Raw genomic sequence first — 16422 nt, 5'->3', positions numbered from 1 at the left:
TACCCTGAGCCCCCGGCAAGCTTGTACAGATCCAAACTAGCTTTAGTATGTCAACACGTGCTGCAGTGACACACTCATTGCAGTGTGGACATACTCCCCGGGCTCATAAGCCCAAGGAACTGGATTGAGCCACTGGAAGGTTAAAGTCTTGCAGATATTGCTGGAAAAGTTCTCTTCCACCTGTTTCATGTTAACCCTTCTTTTGGTTTATGGGCCTCTCAAGGAGGCAGGGCAGGGAAAGGAAGACAGAACACTCAGCTGCTAGACCACTGTGAATGACTGCCTGTATTCCAGCCATGCCCTGTGTGCTAGGCCCTGTCCAGACCCACATGTCCCTGCTTTTCTTCAAGAGCTCAGACTCCAGCTTGCTTGCTGCCACAAGCTGGTTCCTATTGTCTGCCCAGAACTGTAGGTGGAGGAGAAACTAGGTGGAGAGTGCCCTGAATTACACTGGAGGGTGTTGGTATTACACAGTAGACACATACTATTTATTCACCAGGAGAACTCTCCTGGCTGGAGCTGTGGAGACAGGATTTCTGGGGATCCATTCCAGGCTCTTCCACTGCCTCCTTACACAACCTCTGAGGTACCTCTATAATGGACATTCTACTTATCCACTGATGGGAGTCTTGTGAAGCTTAACATGTACCAATCCTTTCTAGGATGAAAGGCACCATAGAAGAATCCCCATTAACACCCAGCTTTATCAATTTCCTGGGGCAAAACCACAAACAGACCCAGCTGCCACAAACATACATGGAGTCTTTCCAAAGGTGCCATAAAACCAGACTCACAATTTGCACCCACACAGGCAGGGCCGGTGCAACCATTAGGCGACCTAGGCAGTCGCCTAGGGCACTAGGATTTAGAGGGCGCCATTTTCTTCAGCAGTGACCGCATCTTTGGCCGTCCCGTTCACTGCCGGCCTTTAGGCGGAGGGAACTGGGGCAGGGGAGCGCGAGGAGGGCCGCCTGCAGCAAGTAAGGGGAGGGCGAAGTGAGGGGAGAAGTGAAGCAGCCACAGCGTGCTCGGGGAGGAGGCAGGGCAGGAGTGAGCTGCTTCGCTTCTCCTGCCTCCCAGGCTTGCAGCGCCAATCAGCTTAGGTGCCACAAGCCTGGGGGGTGGGAGAAGTGAAGTAGCCACGGCGTGCTTGGGGTTCTCGTGCTCGTAGCAGGGGTGAGCAGGGCAGGGGGGTGCCTCAGGGCAGAGGGTGCAGGGTGGGGAGCTGCCACGGAGGTGGGGGCACCTTCAGGGGGAGGGGCAGGGGGTGGGGAGGCGCAAGGTGGACATTTCACCTAGGGCACGAAACATCCTTGCACCGGCCCTTCACACAGGTTTGGTTCCTCTCAGACGGAAAGAAGGCACAGCCAGCACCAATCAACTCTCCATGTTCCACCAGCAAGTGGAGTGTGGAACACAGGCCAGGGACTTCCCACAGCATCATCAGTTGCATGCAGAGCGCTAGGGCTTTGCAAACAAGCATTGCTGTGCCTGCAACTGAAGGCACAGCATGAAAAGCATTTTATCAAGTTTACACCTGCACACACAAATGCAACCGTCCCTACTTTCATTATTAGTATCCTTTTGGCTCCCACAGCTGCTTCTTTGCCTAGAAAAATGTTTTAGCACTCAAAGCCCTTGTCTCCCAAGCACTGTGCCACTAGCACTATTCCCATGGTACAAATGGGGAAAGTGAGGCACAGATGTTCCCTAGGTTGCCTAACAGCAGAGTCTCATGGTCAGAGCCAGGATTGGAACCCAGGAATCCCAATTCCCAGAGCCATGCTTATACTGTGATAAAAAGAAATGAAAGGTATCACTTGGTGACACTAGTGACTTCAACTAACAGAAAGACAGAAGAGTCCCACTCCTCCTCCCAGACCACTGTACAGGGATATCCTTTGTTCACTGGGGAGCATTACCATATGAAGGTTAACGACAGTAGCAGAGAACACAGAGGCAATTACAGAAGCGCCAGCAAACCTTCCAAGCCGTTTATCAAAAACATCCCCTGAGGAGACAGGTAAGACGATAAATATTTTGCAACAAATTTGTGTCCAAGGCATTTGATTCAATAAAATGCACGCCCTCCCCACCCTATTCAAAGTTCTTTGGTAGAAGCCCCATGGCAGGTCAGCCACACTGAAGATCTCTATTGCCTGTGCTCTCCCCATTCCCCTCCCAGCTCACTGGCCTCCCCGGAAACAAGAGTGGGACATACAAATTCCACTTAGCAAATAAAAGATCGGAGAACTGAACTGTGGCCCAAATACAGCTGACTAGCCCTTCTTTGCCCACAGTCCCAAAGCACTGGAGTCACAAACTGTAGTTGGCCTTTGTATTCTAAAGGCTGAGAGGGGAAAGCAGGGTGGGGCAGATTCAAAAGGAACAGGCTGTGCTGTAAAGTGGTTTGCAGCCAGGCTAGAACAGCAAAAGAGACTGAAAGAAGAGCAAGATTGGCATGAATCATGCTGGCAAGGGGCCTGAAAAAGGTGCCCTGAAGGGAAGAGGGTATGAAGTGAACAACCAGCTAGGCCAAAAACCCCAATGAAGCACAAAAAAAATAGTCTCACATACCTGTCTCTGGCTCAGAATTAAAACTTCATTAGTGCACACATTGAACTTGGGAGCTTGTTGGCTTCTGGTCACATCAATCCAGGGCAGGGCGGAGGAGCACTGGGAAAGTTACACAGAGAAGCACACTTGCTTCCCCAAACCTACTACAAGGCACAGAATTCTAGCCAAGCACCTTGTTAGAACCTGCATGAGGCTGCAGCTTTAAATGTTCCCACATAGGCACACTGGAGAGGAACCCAGCTGAGGCTGAGTTTACACTTTGAGTATTCCCTCTCACGCGCACACACACACACTATCCAGTTATAAACTAGAGGTGAGCCTGAACAACATCTACAGAGCCAGACCTCCTGGAACTTTGGGGAAAGGTTGGCTCTGGATTCCAATATTGCAGATACACCCATTTCTGTCATGACCCCCCTCCCTGTAGGGATTAGGAAACCAAGGAATGCAGGTGTTGCAAACTTTGTATGTTTCTTACATATTTCAGCTCTCTGGAAATCTAAGCCAAGATCAATTAGCCTTGGTTAGTTCAAGCTGTAGCTCTTGCAGCTGGGTAACATACAAGTCAATTTCCCGCTCCATCATCTCTGGAAATTTGCCAAAGGCCTTAGTTCAGCTGCTGACATTCTTTTTAGAATAAAGAGCCAACTCCCCAACCCCATTTTCTGCAGTATTTCTTCTTTGGGGAAGCAGTACTGCTCCTTAAAGTTGTCAAACTTTAGGAATACTTTCTGCTTAGAGGAAACAATTCCCTGCTTACACAATTACTTGCATTGTAAAGGGGTTTGGGACAAGGACTACCTATTTGTTCTGTGTTTGGACAGTGCCTTGCACAACGTGCCCCAGGTTCATGACAGGGGGTCCTAAGTGCTACCACAATACAAGTCAGAGTGACAAGTAACTTAACAGTAACTGGAACCCTTTGAGAGCATTGATGCCAGAGGACCACACTGGTGAGGAATGTGCCCCAGTGGGATAGCTCAATGGTTTGAGCATTGGCCTGCTAAACCCAGCATTGTGAGCTCAATCCTTGAAGGGGCAACTTAAGGATCTGGGGCAAAAATCAGTACTTGGTCCTGCCTAATGAAGGCAATGGGCTGGACTCAATGACCTGCTGGGGTCCCTTCCAGTTCTATGAGAGATAGGTATATCTCCATATATTTGGGGGAGGGATAGCTCAGCAGTTTGAGCTAAACCCAGGGTTGTGAGCTCAATCATTGAGGGGGCCATTTGGGGATTGGCCCTGCTTTGAGCAGGGGGTTGGACTAGATGACCTCCTGAGGTCCCTTCCAACCCTGATATTCCATGAACTACTTAGCAGTGTCATGCCCCTTACTTGCACAAGCACCCCAGGATCGTCTATGCCCAAATTATAAAGGGCACAAGGGCCCTCAACCACACCAGGTCCTTCTCCTGTAGCTACACTGTGAAATTCTGTCCCTGAAACTGCTGCCAACAGCAATCACTTACTATTACCAGGAAGTCAACCTCCAGCAGTAAATGTTCCTAAATCCTGGCAATAACCCCACCTCACACTTGTTTTCAAACTGGTCTACAAGCATTCCTCTCACACCCAGGTATCCTCATTCCCCCTCCACAATGGGATACAGGAGGCACAGAGCAAGTGTCAGAGGCATGGCAAGTTTCTATGTAGCTCCGAACTCCCAGTCCAGTGCTCACCTCTCTGCGCTACTGCACCTTGCCTTTCATAGGAGCTTTGGTGTCTGCCTTGAAAATGGCAAGTATGGGGGCAGAGAACTATATACAAGGATGCAGAGGGGAATTTTCAGTACCCATTTGTTCTTCAGAAATACTCGGGAAGCAGCAGTACACAGCACAGGGTGAGAGTGTCACATCATTTTCCCATGGCTTTTGTGTAGATGTCAGGTTTTGTTGTTTTTTTTTATTTTTTTTAAGCAGGAAATTAACAAAAAGATAAAATCTCAAAGTTCCCTATGAATTCCCCCCCCCTCCAGTTTTTTGGAAACAAGAACAAAATTGGTAAAGAGTTTATTTTTTTAGTTTTCAAAAATACTTACAAAGAAAAAAAAGTTAGTCCCCCCCCCCCCCCCCATTCCATTTTGTATTGGGCAGGGCGGGGAGAATCAGAAGCTTCCAACCAAAACAGAATTTTTCTACAACAGCATTTGTTGTGATTGCAAAGCCATTTTTTGTGGAAAAAACACGACAAAAAACAGCTTAGTCCAGCTATATTTTGTCTGTTCCAGTGGCTGGAATACACTGAGGTGCCACATGCATATGGCCAAGCTGGTCACTTGCCCCCTCCTCAATCAGGTAGCACTGTGCAAGGGCATTTTTCCTTTCTGCAGAACAGACACACCTCTTCTCCTCTCCCCGCAGTACCCTTCACTTCTGATTTCATTTCCCTTCCCATAGCTCTCCCCCTTCCCATACTTCCCTCAGCGATGCACTCTGAATTTGCTGCTCTCGTCTTCTCCTGGGGACTTGGACCTGCATCACACTTCCCAACAGCTCCACCACACAATTTGGCACATCAGTGCCGTGCTGAACACCAATAGGGAAGGTCAGAGCAGCCTACAGCTTCAGTCGCTACCGGATGACCAGACACACTCTTCTACTGTCCCATTAATGTGCTAGTCAGGGTGCTGTTGAAAGTATGTTACAGGCACTTTAATACAAAAAAGGGACTATTGTAACAGATTACTACACAGGTAATTGTGTTTTTTTGACAGCAGAGTTGTAACTATAAACCTGGGAACAGATACCAACAGAAATGACAGACCAACCCTTCAGTTGGGGTGCCGTGAAAGACCTGCCCATTGTTTTTAGAGTCACCGTACCATTAGTAGGTGCAGCCATTCCCCTGCCCTTCCCAGCCTCAGGGCTGGGCGCAATGCCTGCAGAGGCAGCGGCTGGAGCAGAGGGGTCACCGATGCTGGACCTGGGGGCCATGCTAGCAACCTGCCAGAAGCCTGAGAGCTGCATGTGATTTGTACACAGAGGAACAGGATGCAGACACCCTGATCTCTGACACAGAGGGGCAGCCCACAGACTTCAGGCGCCAGCATGCCATGCTCCAGCTCCACCTCAGAAGAACATGGGTGGCGGGGAGGCTGCATTTTAGGACTCCACAAGCAGCTGGCAGGCTCCTTGCTCTTTAGGACATGCCGTACCCACCTAGGCGTTTGCCATGTACAACTGAAAACACAGTAAGTGCATCAGCATCACCTTCCCAGGGACATCTCAGGAGTTTACCCTGGCTCTGTACATGATTAACAAAGAAAATTTAACAGAGAAGACATCAGCCTTGTCAAGCCTGCAGACATCAGTGATGAGCAGCGCATACTGGAGGGGGGAGGGATCAGAGACAGGGACACGTCAAAAGGCAGTCCGTTTCCATACCCACTGTACAATCTAAGCAAGGGCATCTCTAGCCAAGACTCCAAGTACAGGTCTTCAGCTCAGGCAGGAGGAAGTATCCCTTTTGGCTCCCCTCACTACATGGCTGCCCATGGATGGCTGGGACATTGGTCTGACTTGCAGCCCCCAAAGCAGGGAGGATATACAAGCAGCAAGTCAGGATGCTGGCTGAGGAAGAAGTGCGATTAACCCATTAGCTCCCACTCCAACTCATATCAGGCAGACATTACAGCGACAGGAGCATTTGAATTACCTAGACAGACAACACCTATTAACTCACCAAAGCCCTTTGATGAAGCTATCCTCCCACACGTGCCCCTAATTAGCTCAGGTGCCCATCATGTGCATTTACAAGTGGCACAGTAGTATAGGAGACAAGTCCTGACCATAAGGCATCCATGGGTAGAGGTAGACTTGAGATTTTCTCCAGTCTGTACAAAAAAGAAAATTATTTTCCCTTGTGAACTAAAAACCACCCCTTTGTGTTTGGTTCAGTATCCACCTCTGCTGGATTGCACCCCAATTCCACAAGGCAGGGAGGAAAGGGTTAACTGCTACCGCTGCCTTGAGCTGTCCGGCTGCGCTGGCCCCTGTGGATCTTCATGTGTTTGGATAGGTGGTCACTGCGGGCAAACTTCTTTTCGCAGGTCAGACACTGGTAGGGCTTGACACCGGAGTGGGAACGCTTGTGGCGCGAGAGCTCATCCGACCGGGAAAACCTGCCGGGAGAAGGGAAGCATGTTGGGTTCTTTTGGCTGCTCATTTACTACTAGCTAACCTAGGAGAGGATTGTCATTCCCTGAGGTCACCAGGACCAAGACAGGAAACAGAACAGAAGAGGATTGTGCAAACAAGGAAAGGGTAAGAAGGAAGGCCTGGGGGTAGGGCATGACACTGGACTGAGACTCAGGACACCTGGTGTTAAATTCCCACCTCTGCCACAGACTCCCCATGTGACCTTGGGCAAGTCCCTTAGTCTCTAATGGCATGCCTACACCAGAAATGCTACAGTGGCACACCTGTAGTGTAGAAACTTATTACAGCGAGGGGGTTCTTCTGTTACTATTGTAAATCTCTCTCTCCACCAGGCGGCAACTGCATTGATGGAAGAACTTTTCCATTTACCTAGTGGTGCCTACACTGGGACTTAGGTCAGCTTAAATACATCACAGGGCATACAATTTTTCCACAGCCCTGAGCAATATAGTTAAGCCAACCTAACTTTGAAGCACAGACCAGCCCTCAGCTCCCCATCTGTAAAATGGGGATTATACACCCCTGTGAAAGAATTGGTGAGTGAGATGCTGGACTACTACTGTGATGAGGATCAAATAAGCACGCGGAGAGAGAAATAGCAAGCACCAAAGGGGTTGAATGAAAATATCTTCTTGGCCAGAGTAATACTTGGCATTTGCATAGCGCTTTCCACCTAAGAGCTCTACAGACATCAATGAAACCTCAGCTCCCTTGTGAAATACGACCCCCATAAGGCACAGGGGTGAGTGCACCTTGCCTGAAGTCCATGTACTACAGATTTCCCAGTTTCTCCTTTCCCAACTACAGCACATAGCCTGGCATTTCCCCCTTTTGCTGCCAGGTCAAGTGATTCCTGGTGTAATTTCAGTCACTGGCATGGGTGGATTGGCACCAGAGATGAATTTGGGCAGTTCTCTGTTTTGTGGCTGGGAACATGGCCACAGTAGCAGCAAGAATTTCATGCCAGTTAGGATGGGCTGCCCTGTCTCTGCTCTCCTCCCAGACTGGGCTAATTAGAAAGAACCCCAGACACACAGTACTGTTGCCATCAAATGTTTCCAAAGGGATGACCACACACAGCCATCCCCATAGCAGGTGACTAGGATGCTTCCCTTGTTCAGAAGCAGCTCTCCCCTCAGAGCCTAGAAACCCCTGGAGACTGGATGGACATGGACTGGGAATGGGGTACAGTGCTTCGCACCTCTAGGCCACCGCTTCAGAGCCAGACCAGGGCAGTAGTGACCAAAAGCCAGTCCTTGCCCTGTGGCAGCAGTTCACTGGCCGGGCTGACTTTAGCAGTCTCACTACAGTTCCCTATGGTCACACCATCAAGCCTCCCCTCCAACTGGGGCTAGTTACTCCCTTGCTGGAAGCACTGGCTAAGAGGTTGAATGGAGTCTGGCACAATGAGCTGCCCCTTAGGCTTGGAGGCAGTTGCTCCAAGGCAAGATAGAGGCACAGTGCTATGGGGACACTTGCTTGGTAAACAAAGGATTCTGGGGCTGCCAGGCCAGTCTCTTTCAAAGGTTCTCCTCACCTGTGGCACAAGCTCAAAGCAAGCTTTCCCACACATTACCAGCAGCGAGTCCTAGCCCTGAGCTAGTGGGACACTTCCAGGAGCTCAATCTCCATTACCCATTCAATCCCTGGCTTTCCTATGAAGAGCAGCATTGATTTGTCTGACAGGGGACACTGGCTCCCTTCTAAACTGTGACAGCAGTTCGTTTCCCAAATGATCGAGAGCCAGCAGGAGGCAGCAACTTCCCATCACTATCAGCCTTGGCTACATTCCAATCCCGGGACAGACATCCGCTCCTCCTGGGACCGGTTTAAATAGCCAACTCCATGTGCGAAGGCTGCATACACCAGTTTCACAGTTCTAGGCTGGAAGTTTCCATCCTGCGGCATGTTAGTAAAAGATCCAGATACTCACATGGCCCTCATCCATTGCGGTACCTGGATAGATCCATCTACTCAGCTCCTTAATTCCACATATGATGTCGATCAGAAAGCTCTTTAAGTGCATTCAAATCCCTGCCCAAGTTCTCCAGCACCCTTTTTCCACCATACTAAACAGGGCCCACAGGAATCCAAATCCTCAGGCATCATCAGCATGAAGGTCCGCTCAGAACTGGACTTTCACCAGTTTGGGTTTAAGCAGTATCTGCATTACAAAGCCTCAGAGCTGATGTGATAACACTGTGATGCTTCATGTTTACAAATATAACTGGAGAACACCCAGCAAGGTGTACAGGAGAGGATCTACTCCCTCTTCTAGCTCTGAGACGCTCACACGTATGGTAGAAGCATTAAACAGAAGGGTTTTTCCATATGGCTGAAACATACTAAAAGAATGTGGAACGAGCAGCTTTAGTTACTATCGTAGTGAGCCTGAGTGTATTTCAGTTCACATCTGATACAGTAAAATGCTGCATCTGTGAGTCTATTCACAACTAACCCTGCAGAAATTCAACAGATCCCAAGGCAGTCTTTCCAGACCTTCCAGGAGAAACAATGGCTTATTTTCTAGCCTAGCCATGAGCAGCAAGTTCATCAGAATTTTTTTTTTTTTTTTTTTTTTTTTTTTTTTAAAACAGTGAGCGATTTGATTGACAAGTTCCTGAGGAAAGCAATGGGCGATCCAATAGAGGAGACATTTATAAGTGGACCAATTATAGGACGCAAGCTCTGCAAACAATCCTGCACGGGCCAGGGAACAGACTAGGAGTAACATTTTCAAACACCTGAGTGACTTAGGAGCCAAACCATTTAAATCACTTTCAATGGGATTTAGTTGTTTTTGAAAGTTTAACCTAAATATCCTGAGAGGTCTTTCTATCCCACCCCTCCTCAAAGGTCTGCTTTCTACAATTCACTGTAAAAACTGAATCCCAGAACAAGGGCAGGTTACTTCTAGTTAAAACTCTCCTGCTGCATTAAAAGGTACGATCTCAGTTAAAACACAGTCAGCATATGAACAGCTGGGGGAAGCCGAGGCCTGAAAATTTACACTCTGAAGTCTTGGATTTGCTATATATTTAGTCCAGGACCCAGTGCCAAAAAACATTGCTAGACTGAAGGAACAGTGATGTTTTAGAATCATCTCTCTCGAGTGTTAGAGCTAGCAGAGGATGCTGTGTACCTTTGAAGAGCAGACAATGCCAGCTATCTAAAGGGACAAGACACCTGCTGAGTCAATCTTGCAAATGCACAGGAAGCAAGCAGAGGGTAAGCAGAACTGTGTGCTTTTCAAAAAGGGTCACAATCTGCCGGGACCAGACAGGACAGATTTCCAAGGGCTCAGCACCCACAGCCCTAAGCATGCTAGATGCTGAGCTCTTCTGAAAACCTCGTCCTGAGTGTGGGTACTGAGCACTTGAGAAAAGCAGGCCCTACCAGACTGCTGCACATCTTTATAAACACACATGCACAAGCCAGATCCTGCAGGAGGCAGTCAATGGCTTGGCTGCCTGGCAGCCAGTGGCAAGACGACCTCAGCGCTAGGCTTCTCCACTTGCACACCCACCTCCAGCCGCAGTTGGGCCAGGAGCAGGTGTAGGGCTTCTCTCCAGTGTGGCGCCGGAAGTGCGCTTTGAGGTGGGAGCTCTTGGTGTACATCTTGCTGCAGCCAGGGTGCGTGCACTTGTGGACTCGGATGACAGAAGGGGAGACCTTCTGGAATTTAGGGGCAGCCTCGACCCCTCTCAGACTCCCCAGAGCCGCCGGCCTCAAAGCAATGGGCAGGGGGGCTATTTTGACGTACTTTTGGTCCAAGACAGTCATGGGGGGCTGGGCGGCCTGAGGGACAAGGGTCAGGCTTTGGCCCTGCACACTGACCACCAACTGGGCCACCCTGATGCCGTCCACAGCACTCTGTGGAGGGGGGCTCCCACTGTTCATTTGGGCAGGCTGGATCTGGAGGATAACAGGTATGCTCCCAATATCCACTGTCAGGCCCACAGCACCAGCTACCCCCCCGGCCTCTGCAGAGCTCAACACACGCCCTTCCGGAGCCATCCTGGGTGTAGGCTGCTCTCCAGGGCTCCCCAGGTTGATCTCCGACTTGATCTCCAGCTTCCCCCTGACAGGCTGTTTCTCACTCAGCTCGTCCTTGAGGAGCTCCATCTTCTCCTTCAGGAACTCCTCAATCTCCTCCAGGGTGGGGGTGAAATCTCTGGAGAGGTCATTGCAGAAGTCGGGCAGTTTCAGATGAGCTTCATAGAGGGTGGCTTGGGATTTCTCACCTTCTTTCTTCACCTTGGACACTACAAAGTGGGTGTCTTGCGAAGGGCAGCTACCATGGCGAAGGAGAAGGCTGGAGTCATTCTGAGGGTTGGACACTCCTGCGTCACAGTCCTCCGGCAGAACAGATGATGGCATCTTTGTCTTACGAGCATCAGCGTTGCTGTCTAGCCAAGAGGCACCAGCTGCAGGGCTCAGGGGATCAGAAGCAGGGAGCAACTCACTGCAGTTTAGAGAGACCATTTGTTGACCAGCGTCTCTTCTGCACGGAAAGACGTTAAACTGACTGGGTAGGAAGCCTGTGTAACAATTCAGCAGGGCAGCAGTACGGCTGGTAGTCCTGATACTGCGGGGAAAGCGTTAGCCCACCTGCAAAGGAGCGACACCAATGAGATTATTTACCAGTGCAAACATCTAGGAACAATTTGATTACAAACAAGCCACTGTTGGTTTTTTTGTTTTGTTTTTAAATTGCTCTGTTGCTCAAACACACATCCCAGTTATTCTCTACCTAAATGGTCTACAGAGAACCGGATTGCCACGTGATGTAGGCTTTCTTCCTTGTTTCCATAATTTGCATTAGCAGCCACCTTCACATGTATGAAACACTTTCCTGACATCGCTCTTCTGGTTCAACAATCACTGCAGTTGCCAGAGGGATGGTTTGCAACAACACATGGGAGGGGAAGTGGTTTGCATAGGCCTGACTCGGAGAAGGAGGTGATTCATGAGATAAAATCCAAGATATAATTAAAAAGGAGCAAGGAGAGAGTTTGAGAGCGAAAGGAAGCCCAGGCTAGAGCCATTTGCGAGCTCTTAGCTTCCTGTGAATAACAAAATACATGGGATTCCTTCAGAGCTGTCCAAACCAGTTGTGCCAGTCCTTGCTAGCGCCATCTCCCCAGGTCCCTTACTGTCAGGAAGGGCAGATTTGAGGAGCTTTCCAGTTGTAGCAAGCCCAGCCTTAAAAATAAAATAGCACCTGACTTAGTTCATGATCTGCCAAGGGCAAAACGTAGGACAAAGACTCTAAAATTGCTCAAGGCCTTTTGCAACATGGTTCATAACCTGTCCTTGGCATGACTTTGCATATCTTGCCCGGACGGTTCACAATGAACAGAAGCCAACATCGGGTGTATGTGAGGCAAGAGGTGACACTGGATCATATCAGTCTCACCCCATCTTCAGATCTCTGTGCTGGGCTTCCAGCTTTCCTCTCACATGAAGATGAAGAGTTTGAACTTAAAGGCTCTACACAGCCTCAACCCTGCCTATAGCTCTGCTCCCCTTTCATCTCTCATCCCCCCACACCTCAATCCTGACACTTCCCTCTCCATCCTGCCTCAGATCTACGCCTTTCAGGCTGCTGGCTACATTTACAACAGCCTCCCCCCTCTCTGCACACCATGCGCCCTTCCTTATCCTCCTTCCCCTCTCCCCTTAAAAGCCAGTTCTTCCCTGAAACCTGCCAGTGCTGCTCTCCTCTGGGAGACGGAAGGGACTAGGTTATAGATTCATAGACTTTAAGGTCAGAAGGGACCATTATGATCATCTAGTCTGACCTCCTGCACAATGCAGGCCACAGAATCTCACCCACCCTCTCCTGTAACAAACCTCTGACCTATGTCTGAGTTACTGATGTCCTCAAATTGTGGTTTGAAGACCTCAAACTGCAGAGAATCCTCCAGTAAGTGACCTGTGCCTTATGCTGCAGAGGAAGGCCAAAAACCGCCAGGGCCTCTGTCAGTCTGCCCTGGAGGAAAATTCCTTCCTGACCCCAAATATGGTGATCAGTTAAACCCTGAGCATGTGGGCAAGACTCACCAGCCAGCACCCAGGAAAGAATTCTCTGTAGTAACTCAGATCCCACCCCATCTAACATCCCATCATAGCTCTTGGAGTGATTAAATGAACAAATATACCACCAGGGACAGGTGAGCTGACTTGTTCTTCAACCCCTCCACTAACAAGACAGACAGCTAAGCAGCACAGTCATAGGAGGGTCCAGCCATTAGAGCACTAGTTTGGGACTTGTGAGACCCGCATTCAATTCCCTGCTCCACCAGACTCCCTGTGAGATCTTGGACAAGTCATTTTGTTTCTCTGTGCCTCACTTCCCCTTAGCATGGCCCTACTTCACAGGAACATTGTGAGGCCAAACATTAAGAAAGTCCTAAGATGCTCAGATCAATGGGGCCAGGTACTTAAGACAGACATGCTCTGGATTTGCCATGTATCAATGACAGCATCTTGCCTACTGGAAGCATTTTTTAGATTTTTAACAGGTTTAATTAAAATTCACAGCATCAATCTACATGGATGACAACATTCAAGAGTTAACAGACATGACATGTATAAAATGCAGAGCCAGCTTTCACCAAAGCGTATCGCTGGACTAGGTTAGCTCTTTAGACATTAGTTTGTGTTTCAATAGCATCTTTTGTTTGCAGAGTTGTTGTAGCCACGTTAGTCCCAGGATATTAGAGACAACATGGGTGAAGTAATACTGCTGGTGAGAGAAAGAGAAGCTCTTCAGGAAGAGCTGTGTGTGGCTGAAAGCTTGTCTCTCTCACCAACAGAAGTAGTCCAATAAAAGATATTCCCTCCCCCACCTTGTCTCTATACAGCACCTTTTGTTATGAGAGGATCTAAAAGCATTGTAAGTCTCCCCCCAATGACCCTGGGAAGTAGGTAAATATGCTGAATTCACAGATAGGCAGCCAAGGCACAAAGAGGTAAAGTGACTTGCCGAAGGTCACACAACAGGCAAGAGCTGGGAACAGAAGTCCCCACTTCCAACCTCCCGCGCTAATCAGTACAGCACATTCCCACCCCTTCTTTTTAAAGGATCAAAATGGCAAGTGACAACTCTTCAGGGCAAGGATTGTAATTTACTAGGCTTGAAAGGGTCTAGCGCAATGGGACCTCTGAGCTACTGCAAAATAAATGATCAATAATTATGATATTACAGCATTTGCACTATCATCAGTGACCAGATATCATGAAAACAGCAGATACAGAAATGCCCACAGATATAATAGTCAAGGGCTAGTGAGCATACACAGGCTTTAGCATTCAAAAGCTACTCTGCAAAAATGAGCACAAGGAGATAACCACTTCCAGGTAGAATGGGTCCACAAAACAGATTAGACTTACTTGAGGGAAAGGAAAATGATTGAAATATGGGATTGCGACTCAGATCTGGATTCTATCCCTGGCTCCGCTTCGCACACCCTGTGTGATCCTGCAAGTTCCTTTGCTCTCTGCACCTCAGAGACCTCTGACAAATTACTTCTCTCTCTCTGCCTCAGTTTGCCCCTCTGTGCAAGGGAGCTAATAAAACTGCCCTACCTCATTCACAAGGTGTTACCAGGCTAAGGTGTGGTTTTTAGAGTGCTCCCAGACCCTGGGATGAAAGGCAGGGGATTGTTAGCAGTAAAGCACTGGCTGTGAGAGTACAACTGTGTGCCACATGGATCTCTGGTGATTCCTGGGAGCTGAGTCTCACATGATTTAGTTGCAGGCTCTATATGCTGCCGTGAGTTCACAGTGAAAGGGACTGCAAAGGAAGCATGCACAACCAAAGAGAGCACGTTGTAAACTGACTTAGTGCCATTCCCCAGCTTACCATACAACTTCTCTGCTTACTCTACCCACCATCATTCATGGCAAAATGAGGCCACGCCCTCCCCCCGGGCACTCCTGATTGGCCAGCTCTTCTGTCAACCAACCGGTCTGGGGGGTTGTGATAGCGCGCTTCCCCCTTCAAGCCGGGGGAGACCGGCCTGAATTACAGTCCCCACGTGACGCAGCCAAGTCCACAGCAGCCATTCAGCCTGGAAAACTTATCTGTGCTTCAGCCTGTCAAGCGCGGGGCGCCTTTAAAGCCCAGCCGCGGGGGGGGGGGGGGGGGGGGGGTTCTCCACGAGAAGACTTGGCGTGTCTCGGCCCGCAAAACACAACCCCGCCCCCGCATCCGCACACTGAGCCGCCTGCCCGCTGCCCAGCCCTGGGAGTCCCCTGCTCAGAGCAGGAGTCTCTCCCGAGCCCGCCCCGTGTGAACGCAGCCAGCCCGGCTCCCCACCGAGCACGGGACGCGCAGGAACAGGCCCCCAGGGAGCGCATCTGGGCAGAGCCACACACGTGGCGACTTCGTTTCTCTCCCCTCCCAGCGCAGGCGGGGGCCTTCCCCACCGCCAAGGGTGTTGTGCTTGGGGTCTCGTGGGCGGAGGGGCCACCGCCTGTCTCCCTTGCTGGATTAGGGAGGCGGGGGTGGGGGGAACCTAACACAGTCAAGTCGCCGAGGATAAGTGGAGCCCGCCCACTTCTCCGCCGGGGAATAGGGAGTTTAGGGGAGCTACTTCTTCCTTTAGGCCACCGCGCTGGAAGAAGTGAAAACCTCAGCATCCCCCATCCCCTCCCTTCGCCCCCCAGACCGGGCCGGGCATCCCCACGACACCCCCTGCCCGGCTCCGCTCCTCTTACCAGCCGGCTGCCCGCTTCCATGCTGGCACCTCCAGCTCCGCTCGCTCACATGATCCGAGGGAAGCTCCAGCCTGAGCCACCGCCCCGCCCAGCCGAGGGCTCGGCTCGGTCCCCGCAGCCCCATTGGTGCGCGGCAGCTGGGGCTCGCCTGGGCCGCAGCCGGAGGGAGCAGCGTGTGCGCAGCAGAGCAGGGACACGCCTCTGTCGTGAGCCCCACTCACTATAGCTGAGGAGGTGGGGAGGTGTTTCTCGAGGGGTATTTAATAAAAATAGGGTCATTACGGGGTCATTACTCCGGTAATTAATGGGGGGGTCTAATAGCTAATAATCACCATTTAATAATTAAGGGCTGGAGAACAATCATCGCATGATTAGAAGTTTAACAATCCCAGCAGCTGACGATGAATTCACAATTCAGAGTTAACGGTGAATAGCCACCAGCAGTTAATTGTAATTAGAGGATGCAGCAATCCCACTAAAGGACAATAATGAAGAGGTTAATTAAGGAATACTGGATAATTAAGGATAATAATATGGACCTTAAGTACTGAGTCTTTATCTGCCAATAAGGAACGGTGGGGACAGTGAAAGGCCAGATTTGCAAAGGTATTTAGGCACCTAAAGGTGCTGATCAGCATGTGGTGTAATTTTCAAAAGCACCTACAGTGCCTAATCCCCACTTTAAATGCCACTGGGCACCTAGCTGCATTTTTGGGCACCTAAAATACCTTTAAAAATCTGGCCTCAGGTGTGTGGGACAAAGGCTGTTCCAGGGAGTCACAATCCCTTAGTACCCAGGTCCAGGTAGGGGAGGGCCTCCATAGTCCACCTTGAGGTGGTTTTATTGTTTGAACAGAAGTTCCTAAGGATACACTCAGTCACTAGGAACACTGGGATCCAGGCTCCAACAGTCCAGAATAATTATAAAATATAATAATCGATTAATACTATTCTTCATGC

General features: G+C 49.8%; 1 protein-coding gene across 1 annotated transcript; it reads right to left on the bottom strand.

The window, feature by feature from the left end:
* Positions 1-4460: 4460 nt before the first annotated feature.
* Positions 4461-15511, bottom strand: LOC116832068 (Krueppel-like factor 15). Its single transcript, XM_032792512.2, has 3 exons — positions 15463-15511; positions 10262-11346; positions 4461-6698 (listed from the first exon to the last, which is right to left on the bottom strand). Exons 2-3 carry the CDS (start codon positions 11218-11220, stop codon positions 6527-6529), a joined length of 1131 nt encoding a protein of 376 aa, XP_032648403.1. The 5' UTR covers positions 11221-11346; positions 15463-15511; the 3' UTR covers positions 4461-6526.
* Positions 15512-16422: the final 911 nt, after the last annotated feature.

Source organism: Chelonoidis abingdonii, chromosome 4 (genome assembly GCF_003597395.2).
Source record: "Chelonoidis abingdonii isolate Lonesome George chromosome 4, CheloAbing_2.0, whole genome shotgun sequence".
NCBI classification, from domain to species: domain Eukaryota; kingdom Metazoa; phylum Chordata; order Testudines; family Testudinidae; genus Chelonoidis; species Chelonoidis abingdonii.
The sequence above is the reverse complement of the archived record's forward strand: the minus strand, read 5'-3'. Positions and strand labels throughout refer to the sequence as shown.

Excerpts from the sequence above, each read along its gene's own strand:
- LOC116832068 (XM_032792512.2), bottom strand. The coding sequence starts at position 11,220 with ATGGTCTCTCTAAACTGCAGTGAGTTGCTCCCTGCTTCTGATCCCCTG. Across the intron at positions 6,699-10,261 it reads TGGCCCAACTGCGGCTGGAG|GTTTTCCCGGTCGGATGAGC; the intron begins GTGGGTGTGCAA and ends TTCTCCCGGCAG.